The sequence below is a fragment of the Rhipicephalus microplus genome, unplaced genomic scaffold, assembly GCF_043290135.1.
Source record: "Rhipicephalus microplus isolate Deutch F79 unplaced genomic scaffold, USDA_Rmic scaffold_1162, whole genome shotgun sequence".
Lineage (NCBI taxonomy): Eukaryota > Metazoa > Arthropoda > Arachnida > Ixodida > Ixodidae > Rhipicephalus > Rhipicephalus microplus.
Window position 1 is genome coordinate 1891 of NW_027465703.1, and position 15776 is coordinate 17666.

At 44.2% G+C, this 15776-nt stretch overlaps 1 protein-coding gene across 6 annotated transcripts; it reads right to left on the bottom strand.

Moving 5' to 3' along the window:
* Positions 1–813: 813 nt before the first annotated feature.
* Positions 814–12123, bottom strand: LOC142796127 (uncharacterized). 6 transcript variants are annotated; one of them, XM_075886217.1, is made up of 5 exons: positions 11844–12123; positions 6789–6843; positions 4433–4659; positions 1260–1419; positions 814–1160 (listed from the first exon to the last, which is right to left on the bottom strand). In XM_075886217.1, exons 1-5 carry the CDS (start codon positions 11988–11990, stop codon positions 946–948), a joined length of 804 nt encoding a protein of 267 aa, XP_075742332.1. In that variant the 5' UTR covers positions 11991–12123; the 3' UTR covers positions 814–945. The 6 variants fall into 6 exon arrangements, with proteins under 6 accessions (XP_075742332.1, XP_075742333.1, XP_075742336.1 ...); XM_075886218.1 differs by having other exon boundaries at positions 4571–4659; positions 11844–12120; XM_075886221.1 differs by having other exon boundaries at positions 4571–4659; positions 6789–6851; positions 11844–12015.
* Positions 12124–15776: the final 3653 nt, after the last annotated feature.

The following is a 15776-nucleotide window of genomic DNA, read 5'->3' on the forward strand; positions in this document are numbered from 1 at the left end:
ATCTTGGACCAACATCGGCTAACATCGGCACCGACGTCGGGCCGACGTCGGAAGTGCAACTTCTTCCAATGTCGGGCCGACGTTCAAGCCAATGATGGGCCGACGTTGTGCCGATGTTTTAGCCAGTATGCAACCAACATTGGGCCGACGAAGGCCCATCGTATTGCCGACAAAGCTGCCAATGTTCGGCCAACATTGGGCCATATTTCAGCCAATCACATGCCATTTTTACGCCGATGTTTGCTGCACGACGAATATTGGCTACGGATGTACGACCGACATTGGGCCAATCAAATGCCGTTATTACACCGATGTTTCCTGCACGACGAATATTGGCTACTGATTGGCTTGCCATTATGTAACCATTATTAGTAGGGAATTTTTCTTACCGGAAGATTTAAACATTATGCCTCGATGACCTGCTCTTGTAGCTTTGCAGCCCTGTATACTTGGGGCAACAGAAAATTGAATGCTGAGAACTGAAAGCAGTTACGCGATCTATTTCATCTTTTATATCTCATTCCCTTTGCTAACACTAGAAGTGTAGTTTATTTTTTTACCAATTTATCTTTTGCAATAGCGAGTGCTTTATTTGGTACTGGTATTTGGTACAGCAGATCGAAAAAAGTCGTTAGGAAGTAAATGTTGAAAGCGTATGTCCCCCACTTGCAATCCCTACATATGTCCCCCACATGGTAATCGAGAATATTCATAGTTTAGAGCATTTTTTTTTTGGTAACTAAAACATGGTGATGGTGCTTCCGAATCAGCATAAGCTAGCTGAACAGTGCACCACCGACAGTCTGCAGACTATTTATTCTTTGTTTTTTTTATTTATTTGGTACAACAAAAAATGTATACATTGAAAAATATATATACACAACTAAAAAAGGCCCGCTCTACTGCAGGTCAGGTTGCGTTGGGGGCACAGTGACAGTGGTGCTGTCAAGGCCCTGGCTGCTGTGGCTGGGCAGGAAGCCAGCTGCCGCGAGCAGCCGATAATCTGCACTCAGAGTGGGGATCATCGGGCTGCTCCACAACAAATGCTTCTCTGAAGCGCCGCTTCCTGCCCCCACAGCGATCACCAGACCCTGGCAGCCACCTCTTAATAAAGTTGAGGGCCTCCACCTGGTCGCACCCTGCTTTTTGGCAGATGACATCTGCATACAAGAACAGAAATACCATAGTACACATGAAGCACTGCAGTACAGAGAATACACAAGGGTGTACACACACATAAAACAATGAACAAGTCTAACCTGTCACTAATCTACAGAGCCTCAGGTTCACAAAGGCCCTTTTTCCTTTTCTGCCATGAAGGCTGTACAGCACTTGCACGTCATGTGCCAATACAGCCTTCATGGCATTCACACCAATTTCTCGGAGGCCACGTCCCCCAATCTGCAGGAGGTGCTTGCACTGTAAAAAAATGCAAGAACGCAACAGCACATCGAAATGTTTTCATGATAAAAATCTGCAAGAAGAGGACACTGAAAACAACAACTTGAATTTTTGGGCATCACAACATTTCATTGTTTTTTTACGCTAACTTCAACTCACTTGACCTAAAATGGTTTCCACATCAGCCCTCTCACACTCAGTGTGAGAACCTTTCAGAGTCCTTCTCTGAATGCAGTTTCGCTGTTATGAAATCAAATACAACACTGTTATAACCCTTAATAAATATTGATTCTAGCTATGAAATAGTATAATTACTTTGTACAGTGCTCAAATTCCAATACACGTTTCTTCGAGGTTACAATGTCTTTGCCTGAATGTTGACCAGGAGTAGCTTCTACAGGTGAAAAACGATAAAATATGTGGAATTCAAAAAGAAGCTTGGACATGTTTTTAATCAATGCATTGTAAGCAGAGCACAACAAGATAAATGAACATGATCAAGGCGTACTAAGAGGCAACCTTAGAGCGACCAAATCTTGGTCATAGATGAAACTGATAGAAAAATAAAGGTCGCACTAGATGGTCGCACCATTTGCTGTTTATATTTTTCTGTGATAGCCAACAAAGAGGCATGTCGCTATAGAAATCTCATCACAATAAACAAAGGTGCATTTTTCTTCACACTGCGAAATTGGGTGAATGTTAGATTTTTAAAAAAGTAAGAAATCGGCTAACACAAGGCAGGGTGAACTGTAGCTCAAAGTAGAGAGAGCCGCAGCGGACACGAAATAGGGTGATAAATGAACAAAATTACTGAATGTCTGTTTTAAGCAGGCTATTGCTAGTCACTGCCTATCAAACACACAATGCCGCCTACATCGTCTGCTAGCTTAGGACAGTTCACTCGGACTTCACAGACTATAGTAAATACAGTCGAATCTCATTAATTCCAACACACTTAATTCGAACTGACGCTGTGGTCCTATCAAAGCTATACCGCGCTCCGAAAATGTTCTCAGCACCCCGCCCAATCCTGCGGTGGCACTTCAGACACCTCATCGCTGTGCTTGAAGAAAAAAATGAAGAAAAGGAAAGAAAAGACTGCGGTGGAATGTTTGCCAAATGCCAATCTGCGACATTCCTGTGCCCCGCTTCGGCTTTTTCCGTCCCTGCCACGTAGAGACCCTTCTCCTCTTAACACTGCGCATGAAGAGAAAGAGGGGAACAAAAGCTGTCGCAGAGAGTTGGCTCTCTCATGCCGATCTGCAACGCGCCGGTGTCACGCTTCCCTGTTTTTCGTTCCTGCTATGTAGAGGCTCTTCTCCTTTCAACACCGCGCATGGAGAAAAAAAAAAAAAAGCTGCCGCGGAGTGTTTCGCTCTCGAATGCCGATCCGCTTTTCTCCAGGTGGAGACGCTCCTCCATTCTCATCATGTGCTGGCCACGCTCCGGCTGCAGCGCAGATGGTAACAGTGGAAACACAGTTGTCTTCGAAGAGTGTCAGCACTGGACATTGCCGCGCGCAACTTCTTTTGCCAGGAGAATACTGAAGCCGAAGTACAAATGCTTTGCAAACTGCACGCAAAACTTGTTGACTCGTTGCAAGGCCAACGTGTACAGACATGTATTGACTACTTTAATTAATGACGGATGTCCTGTAATTTGTGAATAAAACTTCTCCATGCACATACATCACTGCATGGTGAGCCCTCCGCTCATTTACCGTATTTACTCTATTCTACCGCGCCCTCGATTGTAACGTGCGCCCGGTTTGCACGACAGAAAAAAAAAAAAAAAACCTAAGACATCGGTTGCAACGCGCACCCTTTTTTCTCGTTGGCCCGCTTGATCACACCACTCGCGAAAACGACTCTTTTTGAGAGCGTCTTCCGTTTAAATATGAAGTACGGGGGAAGCTTATGCCTATCTGACGTGCAACAGAGCATTGCTGTCACTCTAGTTTTACCGTGGCCCGATGTCAGTACACAAACTTGCTTCGCCCCCTTCTCCTAGACGGTTGTGGTGCCAGGCATGTCGAAGTAAAGAGGCGTGTGATTGGCATTCCCGATTTGCCCAAGCAGGTAGCCGTTGTTGTGCCGCAAGTTTAGGAGGAACCTCTGAAGACTCTGAAGCTTTTCTTCGTACTCCTCCGGCAACTTCCGGCATATGCCCGTTCGCCTTCGGAGGGAAAAGCCTTTTCTCTTCATAAAGTTCGTTAGCCAGCATCTGCTCGCTTTAAAATGGCTCTGCATTAGCCCTTTTTCTAAGGCTAACTGCATAGCCTGCACTTGGAGCAGTTCTGTCATCACGGGCCGCTGTGTCGCTCACTGCTTAATCACATACTCGCCGAGCAGCTCTTCAATTTGTGGAAACCGACCCTGCTATGGTCCACTGAAGCCTTTGCGTGAATCTTTGCTGTCGACAATCTTCTGCTTTTGTTTCCGCCAGTCCCGCACGCACGTTTCGGGAACTCCGAATGACCGCGATGCGGCCCGATTTCTGTCCGTTCCGGCACACGCGACTACTTTTCTTTTAGAAGCAGCATTCTAGTGCACTCGTCGAGTTTTTGGAGTCGGCCCTACCATGCCGTCGATGCTAATGTACTACAAGATGACGAACTCCTCAGCACATGTATGAAGTGCTGCGCATGGGAAACACATAGGCAGAAATGACCGACGCGCCATGCAGACGCATGTAGGGGGCGGCCATTTTGTAAGTGGCGATGGCAATAGAATGACCATATTCATTTTTTTTTTCGTACTCGATTCTAACGCACATGCGATTTATGAACTCTCTTAACCGGAAAAAAGGTGCGTGTTAGATTCAAGTAATTACGGTAACTTTCATTATTTTGAACTTCTTTTAATTTGAACAAATTTTCTGGCCTCTGAGTACGAATTATTCATATTCGACTGTAGTACAGTGGCTCATGAGATAACCTGACTAGTGTGTTTCCCGAAACACAGTATCTTAAAGCAGTACTAAATTTCTGCATGTTACATAGGCATATTAAAAATCAAGAAATATACACCAAAGCCGCAGCCACAGCTTTACTCTGCACAGCTGCCTCTGCTGCCTCCACTTCTCCAATTGTACCAGCAGGCAGCCGGGGAAGGTCAGAGGGGCGCTGTGCTGGCTGGGCGTGCTGAGGCACGGACAAGAGCCGTACCTTGTGCTTCAGCTGTCGCACCTCCTGCAGAACCTGTCTTTGTTGCTGCCGGATGCCAAGTTGGATCCGCAGGATCCGTAGCAATAGAGCTGAAACATACAAGAGTACATACCATATTTACTCGCACAATTTGCATCCTCACATAATTTGCTCACCAGTATAATTAGCCAGCCTGCTTTACTACAAGAAACTTTTTGTTCGCATACTTTGCCCTCCCCAACCAGCCCGAGCCACCTTGCCAGCACACACACAGACACATTTGACTTCATGATGCTCTGGTCAGGCACATCTCTTGTCGAGCAGGCGAGTGCAGTCTTACACAAAATGGACTGAGTGCAAGGTCCCTTCTTCCATGAACTTTTATGCTTTCCCTAGAATATCGAACTTGAAAACTGAAACCTGTTTATGTGTAGTCCGAAATGCCTAAAGGTTTGCCTCCTATCTTCCCACCTCTTCCATGGCAAGAATGTATTCCCGAGACACAGCACAGATGTTGAACGCGTGCAAGGACCTGTCACATCAACTAGATGAGGCAGGTTTTCGCACTCATTTTTTTTTTTTTTCGGTTTCGCCATCTGGCCATTGCGTTTTTACCGCTCCTTGTGATAGGCTACAATAATTATATACGGGGCAGATTGCTGTTATAAAGCTTACCGAAGAAAACTGAAACCGTGCTACCGCTAAGCACATCAGCGTGGAGTTCTTCGACATGCAATATTCAGTATGGGAGCCAGCAGAAGAGTGCGTTGAATAAGACTTAGCATAGAAGCTTGGGTGTGTTGGTTAGATATCGGAGGGAACACAACGCAATAGAAGACTGGGACAAGGAATGGACACACACACACATGAAGGGCGACACACACAGCACTGTGTTGGCATCGCGCTTCCTTGTCTGCATCTTACTTTACATTGGGTTCCCGACAATTATTGGAGAGTACTTATGTTCTCTGGTATAACCCTGTCGTGGGAACTGGTTTTTGTGAGCACTGTTCGGAAGAACTTCAAGAAAATGGGGGCATTTGAACAGGCTTAGCAAACAAATGACAATCCGCTTTGAGACAACTGTGACAGCGCCTGCAACATATATTCCCAGTTGAGCTTTTAGGCCAGCGATTCCTACTAGCTTCGCACATGACCGGATTGACAAAAAAAGTACACATAATACGCGAGTATATACCGCATTTGACTCTGTAGCTTTGATGAACCAGGCAGATACACAACTTTATCCAAAACTCCATTGATTCTGTTGCAAAATTATTCAACAAACAAATTGCGATGTTATCCATGTTACTATACGATTGTGGCACTTTACCATTGCAGCTCTCCAGGAGGCACACATAGTGCAGCGTTAGTTCACCACTCGCAGTTAATTGTATGCAGTAGGTTGCTCACAGCAACTGACTGCATGCAATGGTGAACATCTTGCATGCTTGCACCGCTGTTTCAGCATGCTGGCTGCTTCCCATACGGCTATCAATTGATGTTCACAAAATTGGGAAGATGAAGAAAGACTACACAGTGCCCTCTGGCCACCCTATACTCCAAACCTCCAGCCAACAAACAAACAAAAGAAACAGAAGTATGCAAATGAATATTATTCCTAATGCAGCTGGAATGGAGTGTAGTTTGTCACCAATTCTGATCCATAAAGTAGCTTTTCTCATAACAGTGTTCACTCTATTGTAACACAAGGAGTGACTTCATAGCATCTAGAAGGAAAAATAGAATCTTCAGTATTTGATAAAAATGTGAGGCTCTACCTTAAAACAACAATAATCTGGAAAAAGAACTCATTACATTCGAAAAAAAAAAAGGTAGCACAGTTGATCCCCTTTACAAGAGACACGGATGTAACAGACAAACGGGGATAAGAGGCACCAGTGTGCAGGCTGACATTTGGCCCATCATGCATCAGGCACTCCGTAGATGCGCCTGTGCAGCCGGGAGCCCTGCAGTCAAGCATGCTGAGCAAGACTGTTGACCACTGTACAATGACACATTGCCACAAAATTTCAAAACTTCATTTCACAGACTTCTGCAAAAGCTTCTTACACTCTTGCATAATTTTTGCACAAGCTTCTCTCATTCTTGCGTGATTTTCGTCAGAACATATAAGTGTTGGAAGTTGTATGTCCCCAAAAACTTGCACAATACAAATAGCATACATTAAAGTCTATCACTTAATACGTGCATAGTGTAACAATGAAAGGAAACTCACGCATGGTTTGCTCCGAGCCTTCCCCGTGCGGTGCCTCCTTGAGCCTTGGAGAGCACTGTACAGCTAGAGCAAAGTAGCATCAATCCAGTGTGAATGGCAGGTTAACAAGACAACAAAACTAACCCCCATATTCATAAACGCTCCCCGACTCGACTTTCACCCTTCACTTGACAGAGTTGAGCACTGTGCCGCTGCTCGTTTGAAAGCGACGCTGCGCTACTCGAGAATCACAGCAGATTATTGCTGACATGCAGCAGTTTTCTCTGCTTAGAGATGGCGCTCCCATCAGCCATCTCAAGTGAAGGTGAAGCGTTGAGTGGAGGAACGTTCTAGAATACGGGGGTAAGATTGGTTGCAAGAACACTACAATAGACACACTTAATTTTTACACTTCATCTATATTGTACAGCTACACACATTCTGCATCCTTATAATGCAACATATACATACAGGCTTATAAAGTAAACACTGTAGGCTGCTCAAATAACACCTACACAAAAAAATTACCCAAAAGTGGCCATGCGCAAAGTAATTTTATTTGAAACTCACAAAACTTTTGCGGTGATGGAGAATAAATAAGACAGGTTACGCTTGGAGGCACATGAGACCTTCGCAGCTTTCATAAAGTACAAAAAACAATATGGTATGTGTGTGTGTATGTACGCATGAAGCTTCAGCCTTTACATACGGTTTCTTGAAAGAATCGACTATGAATTTTATGGCACCTGTGTCCTTCAGCGCAATTGAAAGCCTGCTGATCAGTGTGGGCAATTGTGGAATAGTTACATGGAAAATGGCGTGAAACACCTAAAATCAAATTTTTCTAGCTAGGAAATATGCAGCTGTGTATACACAACACATGCTGCAAACAGTGGGAGGTGACCATAAGAGTGATTTGAGTGTAAGCGGCAGTATTCCGCATTCATGCAGCCCGCCATTTTCAACTGTTGCCCAAAAGCAGCACCACTTCAGTGTGCTACTTTTTTTTTTTTACATCATAAACAGCACGGAATACAGCGAGGATGAAAACAACATATGCAATTAAATTTTGAGCACTATTTATGGTGCGCATGATTTATTGATTGATATGTGGGGTTTAACGTCCCAAAACCACTATATGATTATGATAGACGCCGTAGTGGAGGGCTCCGGAAATTTAGACCACCTGGGGTTCTTTAACGTGCACCTAAATCTGAGCACACGGGCCTACAACATTCCCGCCTCCATCAGAAATGCAGCCGCCGCAGCCGGGATTCGAACTCGCGCCCTGCGGGTCAGCAGCCGAGTACTTTAGCCACTAGACCACCGCGGCGGGGATGGTGCGCATGAAAAAAAAAAAAAAAAAGGCCTTTGTACAACGACGAATTCATAATTTGCCTTCACGGACCTTCTGTTAGGCTGCACCACATACAGATTTTTTGTGGCTTTCAAAAGAGATTTGAAAAAAAAAAAAATAATAACCGTGTTTACTCTCGTCATGAGCGCACTCACTAAGTCACCCTCATTTCAGTCGCCAAAGTTTTGAATTTTTTTTTCTTCCACATATTAAACACACACCTTACGTTCATCCGCTGAAGTCCCACGGGCTTCCCCCCCCCCCCCCCCTTGCCGCCTTCGCTCGCTGCCACGTGCCATTTTATTTTTGTTTCTATTTGTTCACGGAACGTCCCCTGTCTTTTTTAATTATCTCTTGTAACATATGTGGCATTATCTTGTGCCCGAGGTGCCACAGGTGCTTTGCTATGTAGATGCACCATTAAACTAGTATTTTTGATCAACTGTGCATTTCTGATGTTTACCTTGCAAGTACGCAGAACTGGCATGCTTCTTGATCTACGATACACATGTGGCTTGTCTCACTTTGAAGGAAAAGTTAGCATACAATGGTGTAAATGCTTAGAATTTGAAATATTGAGGCAGCAGCACACCGGAGATGATCATATGGTAAAGAAACAAGTGCTGCCTTATTACTGGCAAGTTGTCACTTATATGTACAAATAAATTTTGCGAGCTAAAAAAAGTACAAAAGCACAGCGAGGCTATGATGTGGTTCAACCTGTGGATTCGCTTCATTTATCACGCCATATGATGAAGCTTCCTTTGGTAAAACTGCTCAGATAAGAAAAAAAGTTTGCTGTCCAATACAGCAACTATACAAAGTGTGCACGTGCATCTCGCAGCGCCTTTTCGTCACTTCCGAAATGCGCCACCAACATGCCCGGGCACCAACCGAATCTATCGCCTACAACTGCCATGTTGTCTCCTCGTGCTTGCACCCGTTTAGTTTTGCCTCACGATGCAAGTTTGAGAAATTATGAGCTGCTAGTGAGGCAAGTTGATTTAGTAGTCCACGCAGAGGGAGCAGAGCTTAGGGTGTTTCTTTGCTGAAAGTTATAACCTGAAATTGAGAACGCACATTCCGATTTTCCTAAAAGTACCAGCGTATTTGGCTGGTGCAGATTAACAAAAGCTACTTGAAGAAACTTTGCAATATTTGCATCTTCAGGTGCAACTTCATTACGGATAAGTGCCATAGCCAAGTATTTACCTGCAAACAGATATAGCTTACCAAGATACTGTACATACAAACTTGTCTGCAGTTAAAATCATGATGGCGAGGAAGGCGGTTAAAATCGTGATGGCGATCGCGGAGATTTGGTATTACATTGAAACAAACTATAAAGAATGGGAAACAATATTAGTTCACTTTGAAGTATAGCCGATCGGTTCAAGTTGGGCGTCAGGATTTTTTTTAATTAGTCAATTAATTCTATACACGATCTCTATCATGTTCAGTGACTCCACTGTACATTAGCGTACAACAAAAGCAAAATACAAAGTGAAAAGTGTGTTAAAGCATGCGCGAAAAATAAAGTGATGACTGGCATTACCGCGGCACACACACTACGCAAAGTCGCTATCTGCCTTGTATAATATTTTCCTCGACTATTTCCACAAATTGCAATCAAAGAGGCTCAAGCTCAACATCAGCACTGTTTAAAACACTTGGGGGGGGGGGGGGGGGAGCATTGCTACTTTGGTGGCGTAGGCCGTGACAATATATTCATAATATTATATCTCTTGTAAACTTGCCTAGCTCTGCACGACTAGTTTTCGATGGGAGCAGCTGCGCTTCGCACATCCACTCTTAAAATTGCGGCTCGAGAGATTTTGAGCTTTCACTTGTTTTTGGGCCAGGCAATTTGTAGTGAAAGCAAGATAATAGGCCCTCATAGGTTGTGGCGGGCAGCCGGTGTACGCCGTGGCTGGTATATGTGTCGCACATCTTGATTATCTGGTCTTGTATCGAGTGAATGAGCGAGGCCTTCCTAATCCAATGAGCTCGTTAAAGTAAGACAACAGAAAACCACAATGCCTCCACATCGTTCACAGCAACAGATGACGAGCCCCCAACAAACCGCACTGCAGCACGTGAGCTGCCGTAGGTACGCAGAGAGTTAACCGGGCATGGCGGGAGAGGGCGACAACGGCAGAAGTGACATCACAAGAACACTATGTATAAAGGGGACATTTAAAGACTTTTTTCCTTTTATAAACTTCGTGCACTGTTCTGTCACAATTTATAGCTCAGAATAGTTGTATTTTGAAAAGGGCACTAATTCATAAGCCCAATGGTTCAAGGATGGGTGCATATAGGGGGCCCATTCTACGTTTTACTTATGCCCTTCAAGAACTTGCTTACAGGGCCAAAGTCCTGTTTCAGAAAGAACACACTAGTGCGTGGCCAGCAGTCCGTCAAGCATTAGTGCTGGTGAGATTTGGAAATGCAGCGCATGAGCATCCTCATCTGCTACTTCTCTGCTCATGCTCTCGGGGCTTACTTGCGAGGCACGGTCCTTCGCACTTTTCATTTTCACACTGTAAATCAACTGATACCAACTCTGCCTTCCATTATTTAATAAACCAATATTTCATGGTCACGAGGACGAGCTTAAAATGTTTGCTACATCAGACCTGAACAGCATTTTGAGTCATCGAAACTTGCTAGTTGCAGCGAGCATTATGCGAAAAATATGATGTGCTTTACGGTGACAACTTGCAAAACACTGCAGCAACGATTAAAATCATGCATTTTTTGTGCTCACAGGAAATTTCTGAAGCAGGAGGCACTGGGCTAGATAAATTGCGCAGCTAAAATACGGATGCGCTTTCCAATGCTGTCATGCGTACAGGCGGAGAAATTGCAGACAAAACTGGGCGCACCCCTATTCTATGCGCATGCGTCCCATTCACAAGCCTCGCTGCCAGTTAGCACCACATGGCTCACTGTCCATGAGCTCGCTTGTTTCCTGTAACAGTGGACCATACGGTACACCTATTTAAAAACGAGGATAGAATGTATATAATGCAGCATCTGATGAAGCCATGACGATGAGTTGCTGATGAAATCTGGAAGAACTCTAGTTAGTACCCTTATTGTTAACCAGCCGACCGACTAGCAAAAAGATTTGCGACTGAAATGATGGCATCTACACCTGCCCTTAAAGGGACACTGAACAAAGTTTTTGCCGCCGAGATTTTCAGCCAAAGCAAAAGATTGGGCCATGAAATTCACAGACAATAATAATTTCAAGCAGAAACTACGAAAACGTACTGAATTTAATGAGCATTTTACAAAATGCCGCGTCTAGCTCTTAGACACGGCGTTTTCTAAAAGGTCGCGACATTTATTTTTCAAGTTTTTTTTTTTGTTATTCAAGACAAATCTACGGTGCATTGTTCACAGAAAACAAAATTGCCTCGGTAAGATTTCTTTGCGAGCAGCTTACTAATTTCAAGGCAGGCGCGTTGATTCGTGAACTGAAGGATGCGAGTGATCGATCTTGCCTGCTAGTGGCTAGGCGACAAAGGCTTTACCTCATGTCCAGGTGTAGCTAAGTCACGCAAATGGAGCAGAAAATGTGCATTATCATTTACTTCACCTAAATATCACACGTATGTGACTTATTGCCGGTGACAGGTGATCAGGATTAAGTCGACAAGTTGCAAATCTGAACAAGAATTCACTCGAATGAAAAACCAACCTATACTCACGTGCACAGTGAAGTCGAACACGTCGTCCGTCAATGTTGTCGCTGATGCCCGAAGGAAAAGAGAAGAGGACAACCGACGGGGTCGTCTCTTTCTATAAAGTCGGCGGAACTGCCAGAACGGCCAACACAAAAGGCATCGGGTTGACATTCCTCCATCTGGGCATCAGTCGCTCCACCCGGCCATGCAGCTGCTACTGGCTCTACTACTATCCACTTCCCCGTGCCTCTTCCCGACATTGCAGTGTTGCTGCCATACTCGCGAACCTTTTTAAATTAAAGCACGCAATCATGTATTATCGTGCGCCATACTGAACTTAAAAACAGTGCGCCGGTACATGAGATCGCGAAGCGCGGTCCACGCCATCACAAGAGCAATTAGAGAAATGAAACAAAGAAAACAAAAATGTATAAAATATTTTGTATCAATACGATCCGCAATTCAGTTTCCTGCAGCGGCTTTTGGCTCTGTATGAACGGCCAAGCCAGTGCCAAGCCAAGCTTGCGTCCCTGATCAGCTGTTTGTTTCCATCGAGAATTCAACAGTGAACTGGCAATTTGTTTAGATGATATTGCTAAAGGCCTTGAAATTGAATATTTCTCTACGTACTACTGCTGTACTTTTCCTCTGTTTCCTGATCACAGTGATGAGATTGAGGAGGTTACAATTTAGAAAACAGCAAGTGCAGCTCAAGCATTTCTAGTATCGCTGTTTCGGTAATAAAATGTTACAAAGATTTTGCCCCGCGACCTGCTTGCCGTGTTCGAGCACCCAGTATAAATTTACGGTGCCGCGTTTGAAAGAGTTGAATAAAATTGCAATATTACGAAAGAAAGGCTCTGAAGCAACATCGCATTTTATCAGGCCTACACCTCCCACACCTAGACGAGTAAAACTCGTCGATATTATCTTGCAAAGCTGTGTATAATATTTAAAACACATTCTTTAGCCCACGATGAATTGTTCTCTCGTGTGGATTCTCCATTTGGTACTGTCATGTTAACTTACAAAGGCAACTTTCCATATTTAGTCTCTTTAGATGTTGCAAAAGCTTGACACGTGGTGTGTATGCCATACTGATAATTCTCCTCGTAACCTGGGTCCGCCTCTTTAAACAGCGTCGCATTTTATTGTTCGCAATTGTGTTTGTTTTATACTGTAAGCGAGCTGTGTGATTTCATCAATATTCACGAGTGTTCCCTGACTATACAAACACGTGCGTCTTATTTGGTGCAGTGCACGTTTGTATGTAGCAAAAAATGTCATTTCGTCAGCGTGTGTCTGCATACACTTGCATGCCCTGCAGTACGTGTACATAATTAATGCAGTAAGGACTGCAATGCATAGCCTTGCATGGGACATATATTCCATGCACCCTCAGAGAAATGTTGTTTGTTATGAGCCTACTGTTTATCATTACATTTTTTTTTCGTTAAAGTTTCATCTCCATATAAAGCAGCTGTATACAGGCACGAGCTTCAGCAGCTTTCTCGTTGTTCCATTTTACATAAAAACACCAAGCCTACCCGAATCAATGATCTGTTTGCTATCATTACTGTTATGTGTTCTACGATGTACACAAGGACAGTAGTATACAATAAATAGGGAGGGAATTGAATGCCCTGCCTGCATGGCTGCGCCGTTTCACAAGATCAGGCGCTGCGCTGTGAAGCTTCCTACCGGCCTGCAGAAATTCAAGGGAGCGTACAATAGCGTGGTTCAAGAGGACTTGTGGGGAATACTAGACAAACTGGGTGTAAAACATGGAGTCACTAATCGTTTAAAGGAAATCTATAAAACTAACAAGGTAGTTAAAAAGTGGGAAAAACAGGTATCCAAGCCCACAGTGGTGAAACGTGGACTTAGGCAAGCGTGCCCACTGTCACCCTTCTTATTCATGATGTACCTACAAGGATTCGAGGCCAAATTAGAGGCAAGGGGACTTGGCTTCAACCTCTCTTTAGTCAAACAAGGAAAACTCATTGATCAGGCACTACCAGCATTAATCTACGCAGATGATATAGTGCTAATGGCCGACAACAAGGAAGATTTGCAGAGGTCGATGGACATCTGCGGTAATGAGGGAGATAGGTTAGATTTTAGATTCAGTTAGGAAAAATCAGTAGTCATGATTTTTAATGATAACAAAGGTAGCGAGCTTAGAATACAGGAAGTCACGCTAGAGATAACAGATAAATACAAATAACTGGGCATATGGATAAGCAATGGGACCGAGTACCTGAGGGAACACGAAATATGCGTGACGACTAAAGATAACAGGAATGCAGCAGTGATGAAAAATAGGGCACTGTGGAATTACAATAGGTATAATGTTGTGAGAGGAATATGGAAAGGGGCTATGGTTCCTGGGCTAACGTTCGGCAACGCGGTCTTGTGCATGAGGTCAGAAGTTCAAGCAAGATTAGAAATTAGGCAACGTGAAATATGTAGGCTTGCTTTAGGAGCTCACGGGAATACACCAAACCAGGGAGTAAAAGGTGATATGGGATGGACATCATTTGATGGCAGGGAAGCTAGCAGGAAGATAAAATTTGAGAAGCGATTGAGAGAAATGGGGGAGGAGCGTTGGGCTATGAAGGTTTTCAGCTACTTGTACATGAAAAATGTCAATACAAAATGGAGGAAACGAACCAGGAAATTGACTGGTAAATACTTAGAAAACAGCAGGTGGCCAAACCAGAAAGACCTATCGGTTAAAAAAGAACTGCAGGAAACGGAGACTGACATGTGGAGAATTGGCATGATTAAGAAGTCTGCACTAGAGATCTATCGAACTTTTAAGCAGGAAATTATCAAAGAACGAATCTATGATAATATTCAGGGTAGTTCTCTACTGTTTGAGGCCAGGACGGGAGTATTGCGAACCAAGACATATCGGGCCAAATATGAAGAGGTAGACACAATATGCAGTGCGTGCGAAGAGAAAGAAAAAACTGCTGAACACTTGACAATGCTCTGTAAAGGGCTTCACCTTATAGTTCAAAATGATGGCGCAGAGTTTTTCAAAGCACTGGTGTTTAGGGACAGGGAGGGCAAAATAGACTTTAAGCGGGTAGACTTAACTAGAAGTAGGTTATCTGATTGGTGGCTAAAGTCAAGGCACGATTGAAAATTAAACCCTTCACTTCAAAGTACCCGTCCAACTTTACTATTTAAAGGGGGAAAAAAATCTAGTGGTTAGTTCACTAAGCATTACGGCTAGGTGACATTAGCCGCCGCCCGATCTAAAGGGTACGCCCACATCCATCCATCTATCCAGCCAAGAATATGCTCTCTGGCTTGTTGCTCCAGGCCTAGTCAGGTAGATTTTCTGGCTTCACCGTTGAATTGTTTGCTCGGGTTGTGGCTTGCAAACATTGCGGTTTTGGGCTTCGTATCATCTTGTTCCGTCATCATGTCCTCCAAGTGGAGGACATGTCGCAGTGTGAGGAGGGAGTACGACAAGGCGCTGATAGAATGAGCTATCAGTCTTACCAGGCAGGCGGTTGAGAGCGCACTGAGGCAGCTGACGCACACCAGCACTATCCGCTTCCTGTATAATACAGGCTAGGGAATTATAGAAACACAGAGCAGAAATCAACTCTTGTGCCTCTCTCATGCACTCACAAGGCGGAACCTGCTTCGAACACTGAGGACCGAGCTAAGCAACACCATGCGTGACGATAAATCATGGTCTCCTATTGCAATAATGATTAAGGCACGCATGCAACTTAAACCATTGTCACGCAAGATGAATTCACAACACCATCGAAGTGAACCCAAGGCACGTGCTGATTATTATGTACAGTACTAGCGCTAAATTCATGCAGACGTTTAGTTGGTGCTGCAGTAGGCCTAGTTGAAGGAATGGCCACAGCTACTGCTGTGATGGAGAACGGGCTCATTAACATCTTCATGTAGATTAAAACGGCTTAC

Bases quoted from the DNA above. Each gene is read 5' to 3' on its own strand.
- LOC142796127 (XM_075886217.1), bottom strand. From the start codon at position 11,990: ATGTCAACCCGATGCCTTTTGTGTTGGCCGTTCTGGCAGTTCCGCCGA. The intron at 6,844-11,843 runs GTGAGTATAGGT...CTAGCTGTACAG, and splicing joins TGTTCGACTTCACTGTGCAC to TGCTCTCCAAGGCTCAAGGA. The intron at 1,420-4,432 runs GTGTATATTTCT...ATTTTTTTACAG, and splicing joins AAGCTGTGGCTGCGGCTTTG to TGCAAGCACCTCCTGCAGAT.